Below are 14924 nucleotides of genomic sequence, written 5' to 3'. Positions count from 1 at the left end.
AGACAGACATGCCGTCATATAGACAAACACGGGCATGCAAACATGCAGTCACACACATACATATACGTAATGCACACAGACACATGCATGCAAAGGAAATGGACAGAACAAGTGCACAATCTACCCCCAAACAGCCACAATAAAGCCTGAGCAGGACACAAATGTGCTTTGACACTGGGGTTGGTAATGCTTTGAGTTGTCTAAAATCTCAACAACTGAACCAGAAATGCTGGTGCACAGAGGGAGGTTTGAAGTGGGGGGCTTGTCTGTGATGCAAAGTGAAAAAGAACTAAACTGATACTTTTTGGCCAATTCTGAAGCACTGTGGTGGTTCTCACTAGGCTGCAAAGTGAGGGGAGACAATCCTTAAACTGGTTAGGAACTTACTGTCATGAAAAAAAGCAAGTGAATTATTGAGTAGATAAAACACAAATAAGGGACAAAATATGCTCTGGGATTGCAGAATATCACTCTTCCTCTTTCCTGATTGAAGTCAAAGGGCACCTTTGCTTCCATTTAGTGAGTGTGGGAGAGAGAGTACAAAACAGAGAGAGGGGGAGAGAGATGCTGTAGAGGTCAAACACAAAGAAAAACAAGCAGCTGCAATATGTTTACAGCAGCAACCCTGAGGGAAGGCGAGGCCCTGACTATAATATCACATATTTATTTTCAACTAAATGACTGGGAAGTCAAGTAGGCTTACTGTATGCTTGTTTTTATTGTTCCCTTGCAAACTGAAATGTGCAAAAGCACAATGCATGCAAAAATGTACACAGCAGAACTTTCAAAAGAATAATAATTTCTCATGCAATTGTTTTAACACTGCTTTACCAAGACTATAAACCAAAATGCCACAGCAGGCTCGGCAGCTTTCAAACTTGGCTATTGGCCCAAGGTTTTGAGCTGCAGCTGGAAGAACTAGAATTTCAAACTGATAAGGTAAACCTCAGTCCCCTGGTTCAATATGTGATGGAAGAGAGGAGTGAAATCTTCCACCTCAAACGACCCCTCAGTGGCAAAAGGCAGTGAAACACTTGTCAGTCTGAAAACTATACTGAAAACAGCAGGGTAGGGTGGTGAAAATCTCTGGTTCAGTTCTCCATCACAGAGATTCAATCCCATTTTCCCTGCAGTGTTAGATTTGTAAAATCACTACAAGCTATGCAAGGCTGAAACATGCACATTTAAATACTAGGCCTACAACATGGAAAAAAAATAAACATTTACCTTCTCAATAAAAATCTTGTAGTCATGTTACGTTCTCAAAAAGTACAAGCACTTGTAATATGCATTATCCCTAATTCAAGTCAGTGTTGAAAAAGAAAAATTTAGTAGTCAAGTACACTCAATAAGCTAAAATACAATGCGCTGTTATACAGTCATTTTCTGAAAGCTCTGTATTACACACACACTCTCGAGTGAATACCAGAAAACTCAGTTCGATGGAAAAGAGATTTCTCTTCAGACACGTTTATTTTAGTAAGCATGTGACTGTGTGGTCCTTGTGAACAAAGCTCACTACATCACAACCAGACACAGAACACTCCATACAGTTTGATATGCGAATATGTGGGCTGTTTAAAGTTAGGCCCTTTCCCTCACAGCAATGCCAGAGATCAAGTGATGCCGTCAACTAGCTAATGACATGACTGCCGCAGGCGACGGCTGGCAGCTTGATTTATACATGGGGACAGAGATGAATGATTCATAGGCTATGAGAGGGACACCGGGACACGTGGCAGCTATATGCCCCCCGCTCTCTCACTCTTGTTGGCAGATACACACCTCTCCATAAATCCCTTGAAACACTCTCTTATGTCTCATAAGCTCAGCATTACACAACTGACCAATCCTGTTACCTCTGCTCATAGTCTTTGTCTGCCCCTCGTTTTGATCTGGTATTTTTTTGTTTATTTTTTGTTTTTCCTCATACTTGCCCTCTATCCCTATATATCCCTATATATCCCTATATATCCCTATATCCTTACCCTATATCTATTGATTCACTGACCATTTCCTCTTCCCTTCACATTATAATGCAGATCTAATCCTAAATATGGAACCCACTGTTGTAGGATAAAATGAATGGCCCAATCATTCTGCATCAATTAGTCCATCCATCACTCCTGATTGGGGAGGAGGGGGCTGTGGGGGCGGCATGGGGGTTGAGAGTGGGGGTGCAGAAGGCTGTTTCTGGTGACTGTTCTGTAGCAGCAGGAAGGAGACAGAGACAGCAGTAGAGAGAGCTTTCACACCGAAAGGCAATTTCTATCACTATTTGGGTACTGAAAACTGCAGTCCACCCAATGACCTTGTCCTGCTAATTTCCCTCGAATGACCTCTAACTTACATAATCTCTGTTTTACTTGGGTGAAATGATCTGACAGCATGAAAGTACTTTGCACATGGTAATTGACTGCAAGTGACTGATATTTCACTGTTTTATTTAACCATATATACAGTAATGGCCATTTCACCAACATCCAATTAAAAAAAGCAAGAGGTTGCTATGCAGAGGTTATAGATCATAGTTTCCCTGTAAATAAAATACAATACATTTTTTCGATACAATCAATAATTATATCAACTAGCCACACCCACTACTGGGTTACACGTTTAAAAATAAATAAAGGAGTGGTAGCTTACAATATAGCGATAATGTCTAAAATTACTTCAAAGTGCATTACATTTGTCATTTCAATTTGTCTTACAATTTTAAGTAAGTGAAATTTACAAAATTTACAATTAACAATATGGCTTCTCAGCTAATGTAAAATGAGATTAATTTTATTCTAATTATTTAAATGAATATGACTGACTAAAGCCAGTGCAACAGGGCAGTCTCATATTTGGGTGGTGCTAAGAAAAGCAAGCATGAAGAGTATGAATTCAAATACCTGTCCTTAACACAGGCTACTAAAATGAGAGCTAAATAAACTTACAGAGCACATTATTAGACACATTTGTGCAATTGAATGCAATCCAGCACAACACTTCATATCAAATGTTTGAGTTTATTGGGGAAATTGTCAGAAATGTATAAATTAGAGATATTAGACTGTATTCAGTTATACACATAAATGTACTAAAGTGCTCTGAGTATTTACTTTCTTTAAATGAATAAGGCAAAGAAAGAGAATGCACTGTTGTGAATCTTTTCCTAACAACAGGTCAGATACATGTGGTGGACAGATACATTTATCTAAGTACTGTCTCAAACACACTTAAAAATGCTCACAGAACATTACAGTACAAATACGCGGTGGGCCTAGATCAGAGTTTAACTAACTGCCCACTGAATATGAGAAGATAAGTAAATCCCAAAAGTGCTGCACTGTCTGGGGAATCTTTGCATTCAATTTATCATCTTACATTATTTAGGCTATTCCATGGGGGAACACACTACCTCTATCATAAGTTATGCTAATGGCTGTTACTACCATCTGTGAACTGAGGACCATCAGTCAAGCATAGTGTGCAATCTGTGAGTTATGAGAATAATGCGTCATCTTTTAGTGATTAATCATATAGGGGAGTTCTGGGGCTTTAGAGAACTGAGATGCTGTGACATGGACATAAGGCCACCTAACCCCAAACCGTCACACAACACCATTCGCGACCTCCCCCTTCCCCTGTACAGAGCACCATGCCCCAGTCCCCTCTAATCTACTCAATAAACAAGCCTTGGGCAGGACCCAGACAGAGGATAATGGTTCAGCTGGAGGTGACAGGAAAAGAAAACAGAGCTCTTTGCATAACGAATGGAGATAGAGATAAGCATGGTGAAGCACTTAAGAATCTTGATAAAAGATTATCCAAACAGGTCCGAAAATGGGTACTTTTTTTTTTTTTTTTTTTTTTGTGCAAAGCATGCTGGTGCACTCTCTTGCAGTAAGTCTTGCAGTTACTGTGTAGCTCTGCTGAAGGTGCATTACCGATGTGTTTCTATAGGAAGATAAATTTACTACAAACACAAGTTCTCACATTTCAGCCAAAGGTCACAGCTAGGACATTACACTCTCCTGTTAATTAGATTTAGAATTTACAGACATTTGTGTGCATATTATTTTCCCAGCAGAGCCACTAAGCATTGACTTGTCATGTCACTGTGACTCTTTCCAGTGACATCTTTAGTGCCGGAGCATGAGAAAGAACCACAAGAGCACCACCACAGTCAGGCATAATCACAGCAAGGATAATTAATTCCATATATTAGAATGTGATGGTACTTGCTATGACTCACACAACTGTTTAGGAAACTTATGAAGGAGAAGAGCTGGGGGCACACAGCACTACAGCCTGTGTTATGTAAGCAATGACAAAGGCTTGTGAGTTCAGTGAGCTTTAGGAGCCTGTGGTTAAATTAGCCCGAGTCAGGTCACACAAAACAACTGAGCATGTACCCCACTGCTTGACTGGAGCAGAGAAGGCAGGCCCAACCTGAGAAGAACAATTTGTTTGGGTGGTCTTGTTAAAGCCTAGTGCTAAATGGGCAATGGTTCTGGTTAGAATGCTAATGAGCCAATTCCCCTCCTGGATGGAGACATCAAAGGCAAGCGGAGCTCCCTCTCTCTGGCTGCATAGGGCTTCATGATGTCGTTACATGGTTCAGTGTGTGCGCTTGCATGCTTGTGTTTGTGTGTCAGTAGGTGCATGAATAAGAGACAACTGGGGCGAGGGAGTGTTAGACAACATAATGTTTACATTAGGTCTGTTCTTTTGGGACTGTGCCAGCATCTAGCCATGCTGTGACACACATCACACGAGCAACCTGGTACCATTTATAATTAGCCTCTATTCACAAAGGCCTCATTTAGAGTCCTATTATCAGAGATCATTGTTATTTCCCTTTATGTATGTATGAAATCCCAGCGAGACCAACATGTCTAACGCAGATAACGTGCTATTTTGGTTAACCCCACTGTGTACATAATACTGAAGACATACAACCCAGGGAGAATTCCCATTAGTGACTTCTAAGGATTTAATAGAGCATCAGGACATACAAATCTTTAGTAGTGTATTTTTTGTCTCCATAACTAACACTAGGAATAAAATAATGTGTTTTGGGCAGGGGACAACTGTTACCCAGGGCTATATTTTCACTTATTTCCACCCTATTTACACTGCTCTGGTTGAAAGTCAACGAAACAATCACCAACAGAGGTCCTGATTGCTTTGTTGTGACCACTTATTAAAGATAAGATATACAGAGAGGTGAAACTTTTTCTCAAAATATACCTACACATAAAGGGAAATAACAAAAATTCCTCAAAGCCATGCAAAGTCAAGAAAACTTCCAAAAGTGTGTAGGTGGTGAACTAACTTTCCATACATAAAGTCTAGGTTTCATGTACTGGCGGGAGGCCCACCTCCAGAGCTGTGAGGACTAAACATGGCTCAGGTGCATGAGGGCAGCATGATGGATCATCCTGTTGTGAAGCTGCCCCTCTGCAGAACCCTGAGAAGACAGCTGGGAGATAAGGAGAGCCCTGTATGAGAGCACATCTCCTCTTCACATCGATCCTTGCTGCCACCAAGGCAGGAGGTCTTCACATGCCAAACCATAGATAGAGGTAGAGGGAGGGCTGGGGTGAGAACAGAGAGAACAGTTTTGCAGGTTTAGCAGCCACCTTCCAGTGATAAAGACACTGGAAGATAAAAGCCCTCTTGGCCCTGAGCAGATAAAAGACAAACGGTGTAGAGCTTTGTTTTGGGGGAAAAATAACATTTCCAGGTCTGTGGTAGATAACGGTTATCTCTCTCTCTGGATGAAAATCACCTCCACATTCTTTAGCATGTGAAAAATAACAGAAATAATAAAATATCCCAGACTTGTAATTAATTTGCCATCTTAACACAGACTACCTGCATGCATCTGAAATCACAAGCAGTAGCTCTTTATAATTAAAAAGAGTTTTCTCTGCCAAACAAAATATCTCTTGTTCAAAAGTTGATTTAGCTGCTTGACCTGTAGCACTATTGTTAATAAGAAGTCTCTCACATTCAGTAATGTCCTGTAGGTACCTCTGCCTACTACACAGCTGCTTGTAGTTTCAGTCCTTCTCACTAGGAATATTAATTTCAGTCGGTTATCTAGTTTTAGGATAAATGTCGGCAAATGACTATTCACTAAAGAAATATAACTGTATTAATGTAATCCAACAATTTAGCTTCTCCTCTCAAACAAAATCTGGAGATCAGTATTTTTTTTCATTTATTTTTAAACGCACTTTGAACAAATAGATAGACGATAACCTGTAACCATGGTAAATGTACGCAATAAATATAGTGACAACAGCCTGAAAAAAACTTACAGGAGAATGAAATTAATAAAATCTTAAACTAGTCTAAAACTGCCAAAGATAAAATCACTAAAATATAATTAAAATAAATGTACTTATAAGACTAAATAAAATAAAATAAGACAAACTAAATCAAAATCAGATGCAAGCATGAATAATAGTCTTAGCATTTTGGAATTAATTGACCTTGTATCATATGCCAAGAACTTGGCAGCAATATGCATCAATGGAAGTCGATAAAGATTAAAAGGAGGCTTTGCTCACAAAAACGTGTCTGTTAACTGATGCACAGTATCTCACAATTCACTGTTGACAGCTGCAAATTTGACTTTGTTTTTGCTGAAACAGAGAAATTTATGACACCTTAACAGCCATTATCAGCTGAAGAACCACAATCAATCAACTAAGCTGCAAACAACAATAAAAACAAAAAAGAAGAGACCATTGTTTCTTGTGTTTCTCTTGACAAATCAACACAGAAACTGACTGCAGCAGAGACAGACACCAAACCAAGAGGACAGTACACCCTGCTTTATATGGCCTGGCTTAGTTACTGAGGGGCATGCTCATGACCTCTGACGTCAATCACAGAAGTTCTTTCAATGGTTTTGCGCCTCTTTGCGTCACTGACTCACAGTGCGATGACACAGCGCTCTGCAACAACAGCTGGAAAGTTTGAAACCCCTAGCCATGTATCCGACAAGATGAGAACCACTCCAGGCTGCATGATCAAATGTTAATAAGGTTTCAACAACTCTGTTTACATCCTAATGGCCACTGCATTTACCTATGGCTTTGATGTCGCTTTATGCCAGTCCATCGCCCCTGATGACTCATTTCATGCCAGGGGCATTAATCCTTATAAGTTACAGACTATGACTGTTATTTGGCATTTGAGATTTTTGACAGATGAAATTTAAGCAGTCACCTATATTGTAATCTATTTTTTAGATCGATGAATAGAAAAAACACACTTAAGACTGAATGAAGATAGGAATTATACAAGTGCACTAAATAGACTAGACAGTGTTAGGCTGTTACACAGTATGTATTAATGATGTGTGTCACCCTGTACAACTGAAGTGGCACAAAATACAGATGGATAAACTGATAAGGGGTGACCTCATTTCATTGTTCTAACGTTTCCGCATATCAACAAAAATTCCCCTTCAGACTAAAATTTAACCACATCTAGCTGAGTGTGTTATACCCCGGACTCATCTTTCTGTGGTGAATAATAATTATTTCAATCATGTCACTGTAAAAGTCAAATTTTCAGAAAAGAACAAAGATGGGATTGGACAGTAGCATTCTACTGGAGTTCCCTACCCATTACTCCCACACCACGGTTGGCTGCATTGGTTTTCCTCCGTTGCTTTGATGATAATGTTCTTCGGCAGACCGCTAAAGTAATGACCATCTCTCAGTGTGGCACGGTGCAAGGTTGCCCTGCATTACACTCTGATGTTTTGGCCCCTAACATTCAGCCACATTTAAAGGAGACACTTGAAATGAAATAGACACTAACATCTTCCAGGAACCCACAAAAGAATATATTTGCACCAGATCTGGTAGGTGAAACTTTTATTGCTTTAATACCGCAGGAACAAACAATGAGCTGATATAATGAAAAACAAAGCTGTTCACTTACCTCCGCCTCCTCCCAGAAGACTGGAGTTTGCTGAAAAGACAAAGAAATTGAGTCAGTAAACTTCAGAAAATAAGCAAAAAAAAAAAAAACAAAAAAAAATCATATAATCATATAGAGTCAGAAATACCTGGACATTTTAGTTTGAAAGGATGTGATTTTTTTTTTTTTTTTTAACACACCTGCTTAACTATCTAAACCTGTCCAGATAATTTATCATTTATTGCACATAATCTCATGAACAGCTACTACTGCATAATTTCATTGAGTCTAAGAGCAAAACACATTGATTCATGAAAACATTCATTATGTTTCCTGCACTAAAAAGAACACCACAAATGTTTATTTTATTGTCTTGCTCTGTTTAATTTGTGTGGTCATAGCAGTAACTGTAAGGGGAGTTGTACACAGAAGAAAGGAAGATGGTGTTGGTAATTAAGTGCCAAGAAGTGATGGAAATTGGCTTGAAGGATTTTGCAGTTATGTTAGATTTTAATATCAATTTCTCAGTTAAACCTGTAATCACACATTTGAATATCTATGTCTAGCAACACAAGTTTTAGCATTTTGGGGGTTAGCCTCTCTACCGCCTCATTACAGTCATCCAAAAGTACAAGAATGTCATCCAATAGCTTGTTTACCACATCTCCAGTAGATAAAAGTGATCATTGTGTGTGGCAGTGTTTTTCTTTTAATATTGAATTTGCAAGTTGGCACCAAACATGCAATTCTGTCAGCAGCTAATTTCAGTATATACACTCCTTGGCAGATTTCTTCCCTGGCAAGATGACAAAGTGTTATGCTCAATAAAATATGTGGTTCATTAAAAGCAATTAACAATAGTCTGTAGTTTCAGACAGCTGTATATACCCCTACAGAACAGGGAAATCCAGATTTCACCATGGCTTTGTCGGGTCCCCATGCTTCTTTACAGAAAACATCACCAATCTCTGGACATGAGCTGAGAGGAGCTTTTCAGCACAGAGTTCGTGATCTTCACTGTCACATGTGATGTGACATATGTAGAACACCAGCAGAGCCAAGCTCACTGTTATCCTTCTGTCACCTTTAAGACATTTTGGTTCAAAAACAGCCATAACATGACCTAGTCCTTTGTTGTTCATGTGAATCTCCAACACTAACAGTAGTCTCCTGGTTCAATAGAAGACAATATCTGAGAGTCATCTAAGTGGAAAGCACACAATTAAAAATGAATCTATTATCATTTTGCTCTGCCATTTGGAGGTATCCATAACACACGACGGGAAAGATTAGAGAGGATTTAAAGCACATCTGTTATTTTGAGTGTTGCTCAAAGTAGGTAGTCTGTGTGTTTGAAGTGCAGTTCATACAGCAGACATTAGAAGAATCACACCGTACACTGCAACATGCCTTTAATGATCTTTAGTTCTGGCTACAACATTGGCTATCATTAGCAGTGAACACTATCCCATTAAAAGCATATTATTTTTCAAAAACATTTTAGTGCGCCAGCAAAAGATAATGAACGTGGTATCAGGGTCAGCTCTCCAATCTACAGCTCTCCACAGTACAGTTCTGAGGATGTTTTTTTTTTTTTTCAGGCCTGCTTACAGGTACAAGGGGACTTCTGGAGTTCATTCAATTTCCACACCTCTCTGTGGCACCATTATGGCTTTGCATTGTTCTCGTTTAAGCACCACATACGAGTGGGCAGAGAGACAAAGAAAACTCTCCCACTGCAGAATTTGTTTCATCAAAGGGCTTTGTGTGTGTGTGTGTGCGCACATACAGTATAAGCATAACATACACAGACAAAAACAGCAACGCAAACAGGGATGTACTGACAATGTACTGTCATGTTTACAATAGCACCTCTCCAGGTTGTTCTGTGATGAAAAAGACGCTCGTGCTGTCCCAGCCTTTGTTTAGCTCTGAGATCTGTCAGCTATCAACAGCAAGCACACAACTCAAATGTGCCTCATTTCCAAAACATCTTTTAAAAAGCATGGAAAAATGTAGTGAAATATTTAAGGATTTATTACCAGAGCTGCCTGGCACTTTAAAGTAAATGCTTAGAAATGTGCGGTATAAGAAATGCAAGACAATTTTCTTATGACACAAATCTATTAAGCTCGTTTGCATTTATCTACTTTCAGTGGAATAAAAGTAATAGTTTCAGTGAGAGCTCAAAGCAAGATAAAAGTATGCTAGTTTTCAGCAAAGTCTATCATCACTGTCTAGTCTCCTGGGGAGTCTTCCTATTCCTGAGCTATTAAAACACTGGGGTTTAATTACCTGACATTATGGAAATGCATACCTGAGGGGGGCGCTTCATTTACTCCACACCTAATCAGAGACTGGAGATGTGGTTGCTAATCAGTCTGACACAACTCTCCCGTGTGTGAGCATGTGTGTGTGGTAGGGAGATGGTTGTAGTGAATGGGGTAGTCTGGGGGTTGAGATGTTAGATGCAGTCTAACCACATGTGACTTGGTGTGATCACGGCAATAGCCTACTGGGAAATGAAGAGCATGTGACAGTCATCCCATCTCTCCATGGGGGGGGCTGATAAATATGGAAGTAGAGGAGGGTAAAAATGCTGCTTTATGCCTTTTCATTTCATCTCCCCTCACATTTTTTCATTTAATGATCAGAATGCCATAAAACACAGTTTATCAGTTTATCTTAAGGCGCATGGTGCTGCTCAGTGCACACAAACAGAGTCTGTGAGCTCAGCCCATAGTGACACATATCAAGGGAAACATTAAAATCACAAAATGGATGGGACTTGTTTTGACAATCCATCCTCAAGCATGAGACAAATAAGAAACAGCTGCTAGAGAAGCTGACCTACAGCAGCAACCCTATACTCTTGGCACCAAAGGCGGTGAGCTTCAGTATGACTTGCCTGAAAAGTGCTTCAATTATCCTGAGTGAAAATCAAAACAGAAATCCATATTTGGCCACATCCACTCCATAATGCATATTTTATTGTGTGTGTATTAATTATAAACTAGCTCTCCTTGCTGTTTGTGCCTGCCCTGGGCTCACACTCTGCCTATCTTGTGGTGGATCAACACATTTCTGCCTTTAGGGAAGCAGTGGGAGAGCCAACAATTAGTATTATCAGAAGACCATCATCGGTTCCTTGTACAATGGCTGAGCACCTACATGTGAAGTTGTCTCTTTGAATGTATATTTAATGGGTTTTTGATTTTGCCCTCCTCGTTCTAATGGCCACCGAAGCCTGCCCTAGAGAATTTCAAAAATCAATGTTTCTTTACCACACCACATGTCCACCCTTTACAACACCTACAAGGATCCCATCACATAAGACAAAACACTGCAGTGATCTAGGAGCTTTAATATTTCAGAAGCTGAAAAATTCTTGTAGTAAAGATAAGCCTTGAAGGTTTGCAATGACCCAGTTAATGAGCAGAATGAGGAAAGCCACTTGGAGTTTGTCAGGAGTTCTGCTGAGAGTCATCCCAGTAGTAACCACAACATAGGTCATAAATCTCAGTGGAAGGACTCTCCCAGACCGCATGGAGATGGCAGGTCATTAGGAGCCGCTGGTCCACGGCATTAGGCTGGCCCATCAAACACATGCCTGCACTGTCACTGTGGGAACACCCACTTCCTGTCTGTTCTTTGAACTCTTAACCCTCATATATCCCTCAGCAGTGACTATGCAATGGGACCACTGCTGTGTATTTTCACAGCAACAAATTACTGATAACTGAACCCCAGCCAGAGTGTGCCTTTATGAATTGTGGCACTGCATCAAGATGCCAGCAGAGACACAAACGCCGTTATAAGGAATGGTGAAACCACCTTGTAGTCTCTGTGTGTCCATATACTTGAGAGTATTCATCAAAGCGCTGTGTACATTTCAGTGTGTGAGCCCTGTGTGTAGAGCGGGCAGTGAGGCATGGATCTGGACTGCATGTTTGGTGTCGTCAGCAGACCCCTAGATCATGCAGTTAAATGGGAAGTGCTAGTGCATAACCACAAAACCTCAGGGCAGTAAACAGATCCACTGTCAACCTTCTGGTCTCTGCCACCATAACAAAGCCCTTTAAAAAATCGAATACACAGTCACCTTATCCTCAGTAGCCTCACACACACTACTCAGTGAGCTCAGAGGTTAATAGTATACTCTGTTGCAGCTCTGGGATAAAAGGTGGGGTATAGAAACTAATAAAAAAAAGTTTTACAGTTCAGGTTGCTTGCTCTGCTCCAAATAGATAGGTTGCTGAGTCAAAAAAAATCTTGGTGTAATTTTTCAAAGCAACCAGGGCTGCAACTGCAATATAATATTACCAACCTATCTGGGTCTGCAAATCTTGGATATTTTTTGCAGAAAATCCTGCTAAAATGTCTGTGAGTCAAATTAACTTTGATAAAGACAATCTCTGCTATGTTCTTTGGTGCTTCATATCAGCAGGTTTCAGTATCACCCACTCCTGCTTCTGTCTTACCTGCTCCACAAGCAAGGAGCTCTGATTTGAGCAAATGTGATTTTACACACACAAACTGCCCCAAATAAAAACAAACTAGGTCAACAGTGCTGCCCATTGTTAGCAGAAGTCAAAGATTTTTTTCTCCCGATTTTTAAGCTTTAATTAGAACTAATATTTACAGCTAATAGGCACAAATTAGCATTTACTACATAATGGGTTGCAAATAGAAGGCCTGAAATAATAAAGAAAACAGTTTAATGACACAAAAACAAAAAGCCAGTCATTTTTAGACTTGGCTGACACTTAGATGGTCATTAGATGTTCCTCTTCATAGTGTCTGATGTTTAACATGGCAGCTCCGAATGTCAATGTTCAAAGAGTCAGTGGAGTGAAGGACTCGGGCAAATACTTTTTGAGTGGAATAATGTGCTGCTCCCCACTCAGGCACTTTTCTACTTCACCAGACTTCCTAACAAGCACTGTAAGGCCTGGGCACACACACACACACACACACACACACAAACACAACCACACACATGCACAAGTATACAGATACATGTATGTGCACATACACACTAACACAATTCAACAAAACTGGAAATATTCGGGCTCCATGTCTGTGGAGCTCTGTGTTAAATTGAGGCAATTCTAACCTTTAATGATCAGGGTTCTTTTTTTTCTCTTTTAGCAGCTGCAGAAATTCACACAAATAGAAATAAAACTTATACGAGCCACCAGTTGCGAGAAAAAAGAAGAGCGGCAACAGTGGTATTTCTTATTTGTGGCACATTAAAAATGCATGCTACACCACACATTCTGCCTCGCCTGATAATACTGGTTGGCATTTATGTTCTTTATAGCTTCTAGTGGTCCCTAAGGAGCATGACTGAGCCAGACAAACTTGTGGTAGAGGTGTCACAATCCCAGCAGCACATTCACACACAAAAAAACTACAGCCTGTCTCATCCTTCATGTGGAATAAAATGCAGGGCAGTCAAAATGATGCAACTGTGGTTGAAATAAGGACTCAAGGTTGTGCTCAATATGGACACAGTGTCAGAACCACTGGCAGAGCAGTAGCTCAGCATTCACATGTCAAAGAACTTCACTGAAATATTAACCATTTACCCAGGTGACATTGTGCCAGTGGTTAGGGGCATTTTAAATTCTACTCAATTTGAAATGAAATTTGGCATTTCATGACGGAAACTGGTGGGTTTGTAACCAACATGAAGCACATATGTGGTGTCAACATATACAGTAGTGTGTACAGGTTGGACAGACAAAGACTTTCATAGTTTCCTGAAAAACTACCACTTTCACATGAATGATTTGTTTTGTCATATTTTGATTCAGTCACATAGTGTGCTAGGTTTAATGTGTAGCAAGAACTTTTCCGAGTGCTTGCATGATATGTGAATTGCTTAAATCTGTTTTTACTTTAACCTGCAAGTTAATTCAGTTTCTAAGACAACAAACAAATCTTAATAAAACTATATACATAAATGGACTTGCACTACATTAGACACTAAAACATGCCAAATTCAATTCAATTCAGAGTAAACTGGAAATGTCATATTCCCTGTCTTAACTTCTTACATCTTACTGTAAGTTAAAGTGTTTTTCTGCCTTGTAGATTTTTAGAAGGACCTTGTTGGAAACCTTGTTTTCCATTCACTGGGTTGTTATGTTAAATTGATTTAGTGCAGGTAACATAAAGCAGGACTCATTTCTCATGTGTATTGATACCCTGTCATCATCCAACGCAAACAAAATTTCCATTAAGTTATATGATGACTTAAAGTTTTGGCTGCTCTGTTGTATTTTTAGTTCAGGCTATTAAAAGCTCATCTGGCTCAACCATACGGTCGATGGCTGTGAGATTCCTTGGTTAATTTTACTGCTGCATATAATAATTTGCGTGTTACCATACCAACCTCACCCATGTGGATTTGTTGTTGGGTGAAGTGGGATTTATCTTTAGAAGAGACTTGTTTGTGCATCAAAAACCTATGCAATAAAACCACTGCAATAACAAAATAAGAATAATGTTAATTTAATTTCGGTTGGATTTTACTTTGAAATACTCATTACAATAGTGGTTGCTTCTGAAATCTGCTGATAGTCCTCGCATTACTTGTCATACACTGCTTGATGGTTAAAATTATGTTATTTCTGCATCTTCTTTTAAGAATTACAGCAGTAGTGTTATGATGTCTGAATGTACCAATGTGACAACAGGCTGGTGTCACAGTGATTAATTCCTTTCCTCTACAGGTTTGTCACCTTCATAACAAAGCAACAATACCAGATGCCAAAGCCAGCCCACCCCTCTATTGTTATAATTACCTGACCTTCAAATCCACATTAATGAGCCCAGGATGATCCCATTCTCTTTCATCATTTGGCTTCCAAGCCCTCCTTTTATCTAACAAGGTCACCTTTCACAACACTGCTTCTTCCCGAAATACACAACCTCCTCATAAATATACATCTACCTGCATCTGTTCAAACTGCAGTCCTAAG

General features: G+C 39.7%; 1 protein-coding gene across 2 annotated transcripts in view; it reads right to left on the bottom strand.

Moving 5' to 3' along the window:
• The window catches only part of macrod2 (mono-ADP ribosylhydrolase 2), a 370378-nt gene that overhangs the window by 253345 nt on the left and 102109 nt on the right, over positions 1 to 14924 (bottom strand). For both annotated transcript variants that reach the window (XM_026308573.2, XM_026308574.2), the window contains exon 4: positions 7957 to 7986. In XM_026308573.2, the coding sequence (XP_026164358.1) occupies positions 7957 to 7986 (30 nt within the window). The remainder of the gene's footprint in view (positions 1 to 7956; positions 7987 to 14924) is intronic.

The sequence above is a fragment of the Mastacembelus armatus genome, chromosome 15 (assembly GCF_900324485.2).
Source record: "Mastacembelus armatus chromosome 15, fMasArm1.2, whole genome shotgun sequence".
NCBI classification, from domain to species: domain Eukaryota; kingdom Metazoa; phylum Chordata; class Actinopteri; order Synbranchiformes; family Mastacembelidae; genus Mastacembelus; species Mastacembelus armatus.
The sequence above is the reverse complement of the archived record's forward strand: the minus strand, read 5'-3'. Positions and strand labels throughout refer to the sequence as shown.